The sequence below is a fragment of the Colobus angolensis genome, unplaced genomic scaffold (assembly GCF_000951035.1).
Source record: "Colobus angolensis palliatus isolate OR3802 unplaced genomic scaffold, Cang.pa_1.0 Scaffold15, whole genome shotgun sequence".
NCBI classification, from domain to species: domain Eukaryota; kingdom Metazoa; phylum Chordata; class Mammalia; order Primates; family Cercopithecidae; genus Colobus; species Colobus angolensis.
The window spans coordinates 13031556-13046583 of NW_012114599.1; the positions used below are offsets into that span (position 1 = coordinate 13031556).

Below are 15028 nucleotides of genomic sequence, written 5' to 3' on the forward strand. Positions count from 1 at the left end.
AGCCTCCCCTGCCCCTTGCCCGACCCGCCGGCCCTCCGGCCGCAGCTCCTCCCCACGCTCTCCTTCCGCCTCCATGGACGCGGGAGTCCCCGCCCTCTCGCCTCCCTCCTCGGGCCGTCGGCCTCTGCTCGCCCAGCGATTTAAATCCCCTGCCCCCCGCCCGCCAAGCGCCCTGAAAACCTCCGCCTCGGTGCCTCCCGCCATCCTTCCTGCAAAACCAAACCCTCGTTTGCTTTAGAGGGGAATCGCCAGTGCAGAGCCCATAGTTTGAGACGGCATCTCTCGGGGCACGTGTGTCGCCATTCATTCACTCAAGTCGCATTTATTAAGCACCTGCTGAGTGCCAGGCGCCGCCTCGCACAGGGGACACCAAAACGACTGGACATTGTCCCTCCCAAGTTAGGACACGACGTAGGATGGGAGATAGATGTGTAAACAAATACTTGTGTGCATGTAATTAGTGCTGCAATGGTTATATGCACCAAATGTGGGAGACTTAAAAGCGTATGTCTGGGGGAGAGTCAGGAAAGACTATAGAGAAATGTGCAAACGATCTGACTGATGAGTGGGAGTGTGCCTGGTGGTGTGCAGGTGGAAAAAAGTCTTACTTTCAAGGTGGAGTATATTGTCTGTGCATAAGTACCAACGAGTGAGGCAGCATTTAGGGCACAGGAATCTGGGACCCATCCGAGAGCCCTGGTAGAGTGCGAGCCGCCACAGAGACGAAAACGAAGGGCCCTGCTTACTGATGGTAACGATCGCATGGTCTGGTGGGGAGACCAAGGCATACACAAGTAATATTAATAATTACAGAATCATCTAACATCTAAGTGCAATGATGGAGGTTCATGGGGATTTGTGAAAGCTGGGGGAGGGGAGGCGCAGAGTTCCTGAGGGCACTTTTTAAACCTCCCTGAGCCGCAATTATAATTTGGTTAAGAGTTGTAATTAGGTACCATGGTCTTACCCCCAAAAGTAGGTAAATAGGAATGGTGAGAGTAAGGGAACTTGAGCATGTTGTGTATATAGGGGGAGAGGAGCCTCCGGAGAGGCTGAAGGTAAAATGAGTGGAATAAGATTGGGTGCGGTGACTCACACCTGTGATCCCAGCACTTTGGGAGGCTGTGGTGAGAGGATGGCTTGCTTCCAACATTTCGAGACCAGACTGGGCAATATAGTGAAACCTGATCTTTACAAGAAAATTTAAAGAATTAATGGAGTCCAGTGGCGCATGCCTGTGGTCCCACGGACCCAGCTGCTCAGGAGGCTGAGGTGGAGGGATTACTTGAGTTCGGGAGGCGAAGGTTGCAGTGAGCCGTCATCGCACAACTGCACTGTAGCCTGGGTGACAGAGTGAGACTTTGTCTCAAAAATGGGGACATGAGAAGGAATGGATTTTCAGAGCATTAATGGGATGGAGAGACTCTTAGAGGTTAGGGAAGAAGTTTTGAGAGACAGGGCAGGAGTTACAGGCATGGAAAGGAGTTTCCAGCCTGATTGTCTCCTTTCTTCTGTGAAACAAACAGATTTATCAGGAATAAGGTAGGAAGCTTGAAAAGACAGCTTTGGGAGTGGGGCCTGTAAACATGGCTGAGCGGTGGCGCTGGCCCACCAGTGTTTGGAGACTGTCTCCTTTCATTGGTTCCTCTGTACTGTGTTCTGCCCAGGTGTGGAGAAGGGAAAAATTTATAATTGGATTTTGTACACACGTGCATGCAGTCAGTAGCAAAAGATGACATTTTTGGAAGCCTGTTTCCAAAGAGAAGATAATTTTATGTGTATGTAGATTTAGATACTCTGAATCACTAAACCCGGGACACATTCTGGATTTAAAAATTAGTGCAGGTTTATTATGTATTTGGGTTTATCAAGAGTAGCTGACTTAAGTCAATTAGAGGATTGTATGTAGATCATTACGAGTCTTTATTTCACTTAGACTGTCAGGAAAGTAGGTTATTTTAGCCTTTGCTTAAAAATATGTTGTTGCTCTTGTTAATGGTATTTAGTAGATGGTATGTTCGTGGTAATTCGTGTCTCTTGACTTGGGAATGCCTAAGAAATCTCTTTTTTTTTTTCAGGAGTTGGGAGCTGGTCATCACTGGCATTGTTTCTTTTATATTACAGAAACATACTCACCATTGCTTGATAGTCTGTTCCAGCTCCCTTTTCACTAGGTAGAATTGATAACTGTTTTACTCAGATATTGCTGTGCTTTAGGTCAGGGGGTCCCCAACCCCTGGTCCACAGACTGGTACTGGAACTGGGCCACACAACAGGAGGTGAGTGGTTGAGTGAGTGAGCAAAGCTTCATCTGTATTTCCAGCTCCTCCCCATTGCTTGCATTACCACCTGAGCCACCTCCTGTCAGATCAGCTGCAGCATTAGGTAGGATCTAATAGGATTTAGAACTGCGCAGGTGAGGGATCTAGTTTGCAGATACCTTGTGAGAATCTAATGCCTGATGATCTCTCACTGTCTCCCCTCACCCCCAGATAGGACCATCTAGTTGCAGGAAAACAAGCTCAGGGCTCCCACTGATTCTACATTATGGTGAGTTGTATAATTATTTCATTATATATGATAATATAATAATAATAGAAATAAAGTGCACCATAAATGTAATGTACTTGAATCACCCCAAAACCCTCCCCGACCCCTGGCACTTTATTTAACTTCTCTGAGCCTCAGCTTTTGTTTTGGTTAAATATGGATTGTATTATCTACTGAGGTTTTACTTACAAGAGTATTCTGCAGGATTCAATGTTGGTAGGACTTTGACCTCCTTGCAAAAGAGCTGTCCTGACCATTGTTTGCAACTGGTTGTAATGCTTTGTGATAAAGATGAAGGCAGTTCATATGTCTTGACTGCAGAATTCTAGAAATCTTTCACTAGAGTTGCCTCTGTGTCCTTCCAACTACCATTGTTTTGACCTTAGTGGAGACTGTTAATTGGCTTTCATTTTCTTGGAAGATCAAAGTCACCGACAGGTGCTTCTAAGTGAAGTATGCCTTCCCATTTGCCTTTTTCTTATAGCCTTGTTTAAGAAGGAGCAAATAAGCAGACAAAGCAAATGCCTCAAATTCTGGATTGTCTTCACCTGCTAGTGTATTCTACTCAAGTTCCTGACCAGGATTAGGTCTATAGTCAGTGATATGGTTTGGCTGTGTCCCCACCCAAATCTCAACTTGAATTGTATCTCCCAGAATTCCCACGTGTTGTGGGAGGGATCCAGGGGGAGGTAATTGAATCATGGGGGCTGGTCTTTCCTGTGCTAGTCTCGTGATAGTGAATACGTCTTACAAGATCTGATGGGCTTATCAGGGGTTTCAGCTTTTGCTCCTTCCTCATTTTCCCTTGCTGCCGCCATGCAAGAAGTGCATTTTGCCTCCTGCCATGATTCTTAGGCCTCCCCAGCCGTGTGGAACTGTAAGTCCAATTAAACCTCTTTTTCTTCCCAGTCTTGGGTATGTCTTTATCAGCTACATGAAAATGGACTAATACAGTAAATTGGTACCAGGAGAGTGGGGCGTTGCTGAAAAGATACCTGAAAATCTGGAAATGACTTTGGAACTGGGTAACAGGTAGAGATTGGAGTAGTTTGAAGGGCTCAGAAGACAGGAAAATGTGGGAAAGTTTGGAACTTCCTGGAGACTTGTTGAATGGCTTTCCCAAAATGCTGACAGCAATATGGACAATAAAATCCAGGCTGAGGTGGTCTCAGATGGAGATGAGGAAGTTGTTGGGAACTGGAGCAAAGGTGACCCTTGTTATGTTTTAGCAAAGAGAACTGGTGGCATTTTGCCCCTGCCAAAGAGATTTGTGGAACTTTGAACTTGAGGGAGATGAGTTATGGTATCTGGCAGAAAAAATTTTTAAGCAGTAAAGCATTCAAGAGGTGACTTGGGTGCTATTAAAGATGCTCAGTTTTATAAGGGAAGCAGGGCATAAAAGTTGGGAAAATTTGCAGCCTGACTATGCAATAGAAAAACCCCCTCCATTTTCTGGGGAGAAATTCAAGCCAGCTGCAGAAATTTGCGTTAAGTAGCAAGGAGCCTGATGTTAATCCACATGATCATGGGGGCAAATGTCTCCAGGCCTTGTCAGAGACCTTCATGGCAGCTCCTCCCATCACAGGCCTGGAGGCCCAAAAAGGAAAAAGTGGTTTCGTGGACTGGGCCTAGGGTCCGCCTGCTGTGGGCAGGCTAGGGACTTGGTGCCCTGTGTCCCAGCTGCTCCAGCCGTGGCTGAAAGGGGCCAATGTACAGCTCAGGCTGTGGCTTCAGAGGGTACACGCCCCAAGCCTTGGCAGCTTCCATGTGGCATTGAGCCCTTGGGTGCACAGAGGTCAAGAATTGAGGTTTGGGAACTTCCTCCTAGATTTCAGAAGATGTATGGAAATGACTGGATGCCCAGGCAAAAGTTTGTTGCAGGGGGTAAGGCCTTCATGGAGAACCTCTGCTAGGGCAGTGTGGAAGGGAAATGTGGGATTGGAGCCCCCACACAGAGTCCCTATTGGGGTACTGCTTAGTGGAGCTGTGAGAAGAGGTCCACTGTCCTCTAGACCCCAGAATGGTAGATCCACCTACAGCTTGCACCATGTGGCTGGAAAAGCCGCAGACATTCAACACCAGCTTGTGAAAGCAGTGGGGAGGGAGGCCATACCCTGCAAAGCCACAGGGGCAGAGTTGCCTAAGACCATGGGAACCTATCTTTTGCGTCAGCGTGTCCTGGAGTCAAAGGAGATCATTTTGGAGCTTTGAGTTTTGACTGCCACACTGGATTTCAGACTTGCATGGGCCCTGTAACCCCTTTGTTTTGGCCAATTTCTCCCATTTGGAACAGCCGTATTTACCCAATACCTGTACCCGCATTGTATCTGGGAAGTAACTAGCTTGCTTTCGATATTACAGGCTTGTAGGTGGAAGGGACTTGCCTTGTCTCAGATGAGACTTTGGACTGTGGACTTTTGGGTTAATGCTGAAATGAGTTAAGACTTTGGGGGACTGTTGGGAAGGCATAATTGGTTTTGAAATGTGAGGACATGAGATTTGGAGGGGCCGGGGCAGAATCATATGTTTTGGCTGTGTCCCCACCCAGATCTCAACTTGAATTGTATCTTCCAGAATTCCCACGTGTTGTGGGAGGGACCCAGTGTAGGTAATTGAATCACCGGAGCTGGTCTTTCCTGAGCTTTTCTCGTGATAGTGAATACGTCTCATGAGATCTGATGGGCTTATCGGGGATTTCTGCTTTTGCATCTTCCTCATTTTCTCTTGCTGCTGCCATGTATGAAGTGCCTTTTTCCTCCCACCATGATTCTGAGGCCTCCCCAGCCATGTGGAATAGTGAGTCCAATTAAACCTCTTTTTCTTCCCAGTCTGGGGTATGTCTTTCTCAGCTGCATGAAAATGGACTATACAGTCAGTTATTCAGTGTTTGAAAATTTCTTACCCAGGAGGTTATGAGCCAGAAACCCAGCAAGTTTAGCGGTCTGCAGACATTGCCTCTAATTCTACTTCATGGGGATTAGAGGAGATATGATTCCAACAGAGAGGAGAATAGGAATGGACCATGCATATGGGAGCTTTGCTGGGTAAATGAGTTAGTTCTCTAGAGCTTTTTGGGTTCACATTTTTATTGAGGCTAATTTTATTTTTTATTTTATTTATATATTTTTAGAGACAGAATCTTGCTCTGTCACCCAGGCTGGAGTACAGTGGTGCCATCATAGCTCACTGTAGCCTTGACCTCCTGGGCTTAAGCAGTCCTCCTGCCTTACCCTCCCAAAGTAGCTGGGACTGCGGGCACATGCCACGGGCCTGGCCAATTCAATTGTTTTTTTTTTTTTTTTTATAGAGCTATGGGTCTCCCTTTTGCTGCCCAGGCTGGTCTTGAACTCCTGGCTTCAAGCAGTCCTCCCACTTTGGCTTCCCAAAGTGCTGGAATTACAGACATGAGCCACCAGGCCTGTCCCTAATGTGCATTTTAAAGCCAAACATCATTTGGGATGTTATGCTTTTAGCTGCCCAGGCTGGTCTTGAACTCCTGGCTTCAAGCAGTCCTACCACTTTGGCTTCCCAAAGTGCTGGGATTACAGACATGAGCCACCAGGCCTGTCCCTAATGTGCATTTTAAAGCCAAACATCATTTGGGATGTTATGCTTTTAGCATTTGCAGTCCTATTGCTGCTTCTTTTTAGCAGCCAATCCCTATTTGTTACTATGTTATGTCTGTATTTTAACATTTTCATTCTTGGGCTTAATACCTAGGTGATGGGTTGATAGGTGCAGCAAATCACCATGGCGCCCTGCAATGTATCCCGGAACTTAAAAAAAATTTCATTCTTTATGTCCCAACCAGGATTGTTTTTGTATCTTAGTGTCTTACACACTTGGAAAGAAAGCCTATTGCTTATTCACAATTAGATACCTAATATACATTTTAGGGTGTTTTTTCTACATGACATCTTTGTGTATACCTCTAGCTAGTAAGTAGCTCATCTGTTTAGTGTTTAACTTTACTTATCCCAATTAGATTTCAAATCAATTTCATCTCTGAACTTTAATTTTTCTTAAAACATCATGTTTTATTGTGCTCATTATTACTTTAGTATTGAAACCTGAATTTTGGTCATGAAATTTGAGTTTGGTGTTCTTATCTGGTGTGGTTTGGGACTCTCTTCAATACAGCTCTTTTGAATTAATGCTTAGAGTAATGGAGCTGGAAGGAGTATCTGCTTCTTGTCCAGGTCTCTCATATATAGAAGGGCAGAGGATACCTAGGGAGATTAAGGGGCTTGGCCAATAACTCGTTTGAAGAAGGATAGAGACAAGCATTTGTTTCCCTAGTCTCAGTCAAATGCCCTTCCCATTTTACCCTCTTGCCTCCCTGTAATGCTGTTGGGTAATAAGGTCAGGTAACTGCATTGGATAGAGCCTGTGTGCATTTTATTGTGAACTCCCTTCTCCTTTTCATCGTATCTGCCTTAGTGCTTAGTTTCTTTATTACAAATTAGATATGAAATCCTTTTCTCACATAGAGAGTGAATTCTTTCTCCAGAAAAGACAACAAACCTTTTGTTTGAGAGAGATTTTTCACTTTTTGAAATGGTCTGTGTGTTTGAAGTTACAGAAGAAAAAGAAGTGTATTGCACAGTTGTATTTATTACTCATGTGACCCTGGAAACATTTCTTACCCTCTCTGTGTTTCAGTTTTTTCATCTGTAAAATGAGGATAATGTTCCCCCTTCTAATGTTGTTTTTGAAGATTACATGAGTTAATACATGTAAATTGCTTAGAACAGCGCCTAGCACCTAATACAATGGAAGTGTTGCGTGTTGCCTATTGGGAGTTTTCTGTACGCCTTCACCTTCCCTTAGGACTTCTTGTCAGCCCAGTTTTGTGATTTTTCACCTAGTTTTTGTTTAGGAGACTCTACTTTGTTGATGTTTTTCTGAGAAACAATGTGCTTTCTGTTTTTCTCCTTTGACATTTGGTGATCATCTTTCACTGAATGTTTGTTTAAGAAAGACGTACAGAATGTTAATTTTCATTGATTGTAGCTTTCTTCTTTTTAAGGATTTGGAATGCCCTGACGGATAATTATGGGAATGTGATGCCTGTAGACTGGAAGTCATCGCATACTAGGACCTTGCACTTGCTTACTCTGAACCTCTCAGAAAAAGGGGTAAGTTAGGAATTGAACCAACGGAGTTTGAATAACTCATGCTGGTAATACAACTAAAACAGCAGCATTTCTGCTTAACTCAGATTCATTGACCTGCCTCTCATTTCCGAACTTATGGCAGTTGGGGTAGCTCTGTCTTGCTGTCTTGGCTCTGGGGCCATTACCTCGCTGGCACATTCCTCTAGTTCTTCTCCAGCACACTCACTTTTGTATGTGTAGCTAAATTTCTATTGCAATTTTTTTTGTTTGTTTGTTTTTGAGATGGAGTCTCGCTCTGTTGCCCAGGCTGGAGTGCAGGGGCTCACTGCAACCTCTGCCTCCCGTGTTCAAGCAGTTCTCCCACCTCAAACTCCTGAGTAGCTGAGATTACAGGCATGCACCACCACGCCCGGCTAATTTTTGCATTTTCAGTAGAGATAAGGTTTCGCCATGTTGGCCAGGCTGGTCTTGAACTCCTGACCTCAGGTAATTCACCTTGGCCTCCCAAAGTTCTGGGATTACAGGCGTGAGCCACTGCGCCTGGCAGTGATGATGCACTGCAACACTCAGTAAAATTTTGATGCACTGAAACACTCAGTAAAAATGCTAGCCTTTGGTTTAATATACTGAGGGTATTGGAATCTCAACATGGAGTTAACTTTTGAATGAGTGTAGTGACCTGCTAGACATGATATGTTGTCAGGAGACTATGTATTCCTGTGAATACTACAGAACCTTTAAAAGACAATTTAGTTCTTGGCTTTTTAAATATGGTCTTGGCTACCTTATCTTTCTTGAGGGCTCCTGTGTATGTCCTGGTGTTATAAAGTGAAGATGCCTTGACTAAGAAGTGTGAGCACAAGTGATAGGACAGGTGGGGGGCAGAAAAGGGCAGAGAATTACTTGAAATGCAAAATTACAGTGTTAACTTTGTTTAAAGCTGTTGAGAAACATAGTCAAGTTATCTAAATTTCAGGCTGTGTAAGTTCCTTATCAAATAATAATGTAAACTCATGCCAGATCTTGCGTGCTCTGTATTTCGTTAAGTGTAATTATGTGATTATTGGGAGTGTAGTGCAGTAGGCCTGTCAGTATTTTAAATAGTATTGTTAATGTTTTGTTAAAAGGATTTTTTTATATATGTAATCAGAAAAGCCTACTGTTATTATTTTCTAGTAAAATGTAGAATTCTGGTTATATTTCCCAGTATTCAGTAGTGATGGAAATCTTCCTGACTGTGCCAATCATTAATCCCATTAAGTTTTGCAGACTGACCTGGCATACATTTAATGAAAAGGAACAAAATGAGGGATCTTTTGCTCTGTCTTATGTTTACTTAGGTCCTGGCTATCACTTTGGGCTTAGTTCAAGTTTCCCTTCCTCTCTGAAGCTTCCTATTACTGTTTTAGCCTTTGCTGATCTCATGGAATTATACAATTTTAGAGTTGGAAGGGGCTTTAAAGGACACTTAATCCAGCCTCTCACTTGGGGGGAATCCCCACCTCCAGCATCTCTGACAGATGGTCATTTAGCCATGGCCTAAATCCCTGCACGGAAGGAAAACACACTCCACTCTGTGGGAACTGATGGCACTTGTGGGGCTGTGAACTTGGAAAGGACTTGTTATCTGTGCCACGGGGTTTAGTCTTGTTGTCTCATGGGTGCTAGTCCCCAGAGCACTTTGTCCCTGTCTCTAAAATGACCACTGCCTTCTCTTGTTAATCATATGTTTCTGGGTGTGTCACTAGATTGTGACTTCCCAGCAGGTATTTATATTTGTCGTTATAACTATACTGTTCGTGGCACATAGTAAATATGAAGATACCTGTTTATTGAGTGAAACTGTAGGGCCAGAGATCATGATAGAAAGCTTGTAAAAAAATATTTTCTATATTATTTAAAATAATGCAGAATGCACTGAAACCAGTCCATGGGTACTACTTTTTTGACATATTAAAAATAGCATAGAAGAGTTTGCATTCATAGTTTCAAAGACAGGCCCATTAGCAGCATGAATGAGACACATTAATCCAATTTCATTGACTAAATGTACAGCGGGTGCACTGTATCCTCTGGTTTCGCATCTGCTGCTTTAGCCAACTGTGGATTCAAAAACTTGAAAAAAAAAAACCCACAGTAAAATGACAACAATAAAAAATAATAAAAATGAAAAACCAATACAATATAATAACTATAAACCATTTACCTTGTATTAGGTATTGTAAGTAATTTACATATAATTTAAAATTTACAGGAGGATATGCACAGGTTATATGCAAATACTACCCCATTTTATATAAGGGACTTGAGCATCTGCAGATTTTGGTATTGGGGTATCCTGGAACCAATTTCCCATGGATACTGAGGGACTGCTGTATATCTTGTATTGTTCTTAGATTGCATCTTGGGAAGTCGCTCCCTTTTGCTGCCTTTTGAATGTTATTTTCAATGCCAGGGTAATGATACAGCCACGGTAGTGATTAGTAATGACGCAGAGTTTAATGCAAGTACTGACATTAAAAAGCCTTACTGGCCGGGTGTGTTGGCTCATGCCTGTAATCCTGGCACTTTGGGAGGCCGAGGTGGGTGGATCACCTGAGGTCAGGAGTTTGAGACCAGCCTTACCAACACGGTGAAACCCTGTCTCTATTAAAAATACAAAACTAACTGGGTGTGGTGGCACATGCCTGTAATCCCAGATACTCGGGAGGCTGAGGCAGGAGAATTGCCTGAACCTGTGAGGCAGAAGTTGCAGTGTGCTGAGATCATGCCACTGCACTCTAGCCTGGGTGACAGAGCGAGACTCTGTCCCCCCCCCAAAAAAAAAATCAAAAACAGCCTTACCTGGAAAAACTCAGCAGATGAAAGTGAACACGTGACCATTCACCTATCATCTCTCTGTTGTGACATGACTATTCCAGTGATGAATAGAATTGAAATTAGAACTCTGTTTCTCAGGGAGGATTAGCACACACTGAGTTTCTGAAAAACAAATGGGCAACAAGGACTGTGTAAGAAGCCATGACGTCATGCTATTACACAGCATACAATTAAACATTTTTTTTTTAACCTGGCAAAGTTACTGTATTTACCATTGCCACCTGGTGCTCTATTGGTGCTGTGATTAAGCTAAGTAAAATTTACCTTTTGAAAGCATTCTTTAGATTATTTTACTTACTTTTTTTTTTTTTTTTTGAGGCGGAGTCTCGCTCTGTCGCCCGGACTGGAGTGCAGTGGCCGGATCTCAGCTCACTGCAAGCTCCGCTTCCCGGGTTTACGCCATTCTCCTGCCTCAGCCTCCCGAGTAGCTGGGACGACAGGCGCCTGCCGCCTCGCCAGGCTAGTTTTTGTATTTTTAGTAGAGACGAGGTTTCACCATGTTAGCCAGGATGGTCTTGATCTCTTGACCTCGTGATCCGCCCGTCTCGGCCTCCCAAAGTGCTGGGATTACAGGCTTGAGCCACTGCGCCCGGCCGATTATTTTACTTATAAAACAAAGTCTATAGAAATTTTTTTTTTGACAAAAGAGGAATTTTTTTTGCATTCAAGTGAGAAAAACATTCAGGAAAACTAGTTTGCTAGATTGCAGTTTACAATTTTTCTTTGAAGATTAAGATGGCACACTTGTAAATTTGATAGGTCTTTTTTAGAGTAAGGCAACTGGTATCTTTCACATTCTTACGTGGGCACATTTTTTCCGGTTGATGTATCTTCGGTTTTATACAGGGAAACAGTACCACCAGGTCTGTATCTAACCCTGGCATTGGAAGGAGTGATGGGAATGCTTGGCAAAGAGAAGGCACATTTATGCCGAGTGGGAGAGTGAATAATGATACCCAGGACAGCCAGGGCTAGTTTGCAAAGCCTGAAAGGTATTCCAGCTCTTAGCATATGCTGTTTCTGTGGGGAATGGACTTGGCTCCCTCTCTGGAAAGATGATCTGGGATCATTTCTGTTGTCATGGAAATTTATTATAATAGTTTACTGTTATTACTCATGTGTTTTGGCCATAAACCTATTCTAAATCTGGTGCCATTCTTGAATATGCTTATATGGTAGAATGCTTCTCATTCATTTCAGCTTAAGAACATCTTCTGTGCTGTATTTCTCCTTCCATGTACATTTCTTTCAGGACAGGGACTTTTGTATGCATCTTTATACCTTTAAGAGTAGAAATAAAATAATAACATCTTCCATTACCATAGAAGCAATTTGATTGATTGATTGATTGATAGATTGAGAGGGTGTCTCCCTCTGTTGCCCAGGCTGGAGTACAGTGGCGCCATCATAGCTCAGGGTAGCCTCCAACTCCTGGGCTTAAGCGATCTTTCCCCTCCAGCTTCCTGAGTAGCTAGGACTACACAGGAGCACTGCCATGCCTGGCTAATTTTAAGAAAAAATATTTCTGTATATTTCTGTACAAGGTCTTACTGTGTTGCTCAGGGTGGTCTTGATTTCCTGACTTCAAGAGATCCTCCCACTGTGGCATCCCAAAGTGTTGGGATTACAGGTGTGAGCCGTGGCAACCTGGGCTTCCTTAGGAATAATTTTTTTTTTCTTTTGAGACATGGTCTGGCTCTGTTGTCCAGGCTGGAGTGCAGTGGTGCCATCTTGGCTCACTACAACCTCCACCTCCTGGGCTTAAGTGATCCTCCCACCTCAGCCTCCTGAATAACTGGGAGTACAGGCATGTGCCATCATGCCCAGCTAATTTTTTGTAGAGACGGGATTTCACCATGTTGCCCAGGCTGTTCTCAAACTTCTGAGCTCAAGCAATCCACCCGCCTCAGCCTCCCAAAGTGCTGGGATTACAGACATGAGCCACTGTGCCCACCCCGGATTAATTTTAAAATTAAAACTTTTAGTATTTATAAGCCAGAAGGGGAAAAAGAAAACAAAGTCATGGTCCTCAAGCTGAAACATAGGAAGAGTGATTGGGAAGAGGTGTGAAGTGTTTGAAGTGTAAGATCGATGAAGCTAATTGGTAGGTCTACTCCATGGTATCGACACGCCTTTGTGATAACAGTGTACCACGTTTTCATCTTCTACAATATTGAAATCATACATCCCCTCTCATCAAGAGCCTACTCTCTTGATCTTTCTCCTTCTTTTAAACATTAAATTGTTGAAGGAACAGCTGTCATAGTTTAAAGAGTAAATTAGAACTATAGGACTTAAATGAAAAGGCAGCCTCTGCTCCACTTACCTCATCCTTGATTTCTCCTTACCAGAGGTGACCACTTTAAATATCAGCTATTTCTTCTAGCAGGTAACATGCTCATGCCATTTTACTTGGTATTATTTTCTCAATTTTAGACTTTAGTTCTTTATTTTCTACCCAGAGAGTGAAGGTTTAGCTCTCTTACTGTCCTTTGCCAACCCCTGACACCATACCCTCCCAGAAACTTCCCTTTCCCCATCTTCCCAATATAATTACATCAACATCTGGGGTTGAATTAATCATCATCATTTATATTTACTTTTTTAATGTGCAGTTGACCCATTTTGATATATTTAAATTTTCTCTTTTTCTACTTCGTTTTTTTCTTAGGATACTAACTGCCTTTTTGTGGTTTATTTAGTTTATAATTAGCTGACCAGTTCAGCCTCAGTAGAGCCATAGAACTCATTTTAGTAAATGGACTGCACCAGGTAATCTATCTAGTCCTTCTGCTCTCCCTCCCCACTCACCTCTCTCTCTTCTCCATGCTCTCTGCAGTAACAATTCTAATCTGAGTGTTACTCTCTAGTTTAGCTTTACAGTCGTCATTCTGGGATTTTCACTTTACTATCATTATGAGAATTCTCTGTCACTTGTTATTAGACCACATGTCTTTTTTCTTTTTCATTTTCCTTCTGGTAGCTTTTTGAGAAAGGGCACATGAGAGGTAAGTTTTTCAGAACTTGTATGTCTGAAAATGTCTTTATCCTAAGCTCCTGACTACTTGTTTTAGCTGGATATAGGATTCTAGGATGGAATTTCTCCTAATACGGAAGTTACATTGATTATTTTCTAGCATCTACTGTTGCTATTGAGAAGTCACATGACATTTTGATTCCTGATCCTTTTAATGTGATGTGCTTTTTTTTTTTTCTCCTCCCTGGAAGCTTTTAGATTCTTCTTTTTTCCACACAGTGTTCTGAGTTCATGATGCTGTGTGTTGAAGGCCATGGCCAGGCCTTCGCTAGGCTGATGGTGCAATAAGAAATAGAAGGGATATCGTTACTGTGCAAGAGCCTGGAGTTGCACTGTAGGGTTGTAGGTGGACCCTGCGGTGTTGATGGGCTCTTCTCCCAGTCTAATGTTGGAAAGTCGACATGCCAGTGCTTCTTCCCTTGGCCCTTCTCACCTGTAGGTTTCTTACTCTGTAGGCTGTGTTCGCCTGCAGACTCCAGATGCTCGTGTTATGAAGAACTAGGGAAGCACTAGGGACCTACGTCCATGCCATTGTGTCCTCAGCTTTAGATATATATCCTTTGCATGGGTAAATAATTTTGCCAGGTAAAAGTTTATCATTTTAGTTATACACTGTGTAATAGAATGACATGGTGGCTTCTAACAGAATCCTTGTTGCCCATTCTTTGGGAACTCAGTGTGTGCTAATCCTTCCTGAGGAATAGAATTCTAATTTCATTTCCATTCAGCACTTGAATGGTCATGTCGTAACAGATAGGTAGATGATAGACAGATGTTCACTTGTTCATTTTAATCTGCTGAGTGTTTTCAGGCCAAGTTTTTACAATCAGTACTGGTACTAAACTCTTAAGTCATTATTAAGGGGGCTATTTATATTGGTGTGGGCAGAGTTAAGGGAAACTAACTAGATGTGATGCAGTCCCCCAGGCTGGCAACAGAAACTGGTACTTTAGCTGTCCTGGACGTGAAGAGGAAAGGAGCGGGAGAGATTACCAGAAACTGTGGGATGGGCTGTGTGGGAGAAGTCTGCTAATGAGCGCTATGGCTTTGGTGAAGAGCCATAGTCAACAAATGACAGTCTGACAGGGAGGAAGACAGCAGAATACATGCCCAGCCCTCACCATCCCACCCTGCAGTCTCCCAGTGTCTGCCAGTAGGGTTGAACCCACCTGGAAGCCAGACAGCAAGGGCATCCTTTGATGTCCTCCATACCTCCTGGAGCACAGAGCAGGGTGGAAGATGGTGAGGAGGTGAGTGGTGAATCACCAGCTCAGTTAGGTTTAAAGATGTTCTTGGAGCCTAGGGTTATTAGTTTTTGTTAAGAAGAAATGTGCAATTGGAAGGGCTATGTGTGACGCTCATGGACAGATCCCGCCTTTCAGGGAGTTGATCATCTTTTACTCAAATATTAGAAGTTAGTTTGCAAGTATCTAACTTTGATGTT

At 43.3% G+C, this 15028-nt stretch overlaps 1 protein-coding gene across 1 annotated transcript in view; it reads left to right on the forward strand.

Annotated features, from left to right (window-relative positions):
- Positions 1-3270: 3270 nt before the first annotated feature.
- FEZ2 (fasciculation and elongation protein zeta 2 (zygin II)) overlaps positions 3271-15028 on the forward strand; it is a 44258-nt gene continuing 32500 nt past the window's right edge. The window contains exons 1-2 of the mRNA XM_011935980.1: positions 3271-3427; positions 7580-7688. Of these exons, the coding sequence (XP_011791370.1) occupies positions 7617-7688 (72 nt within the window). The 5' untranslated portion in view covers positions 3271-3427; positions 7580-7616. The remainder of the gene's footprint in view (positions 3428-7579; positions 7689-15028) is intronic.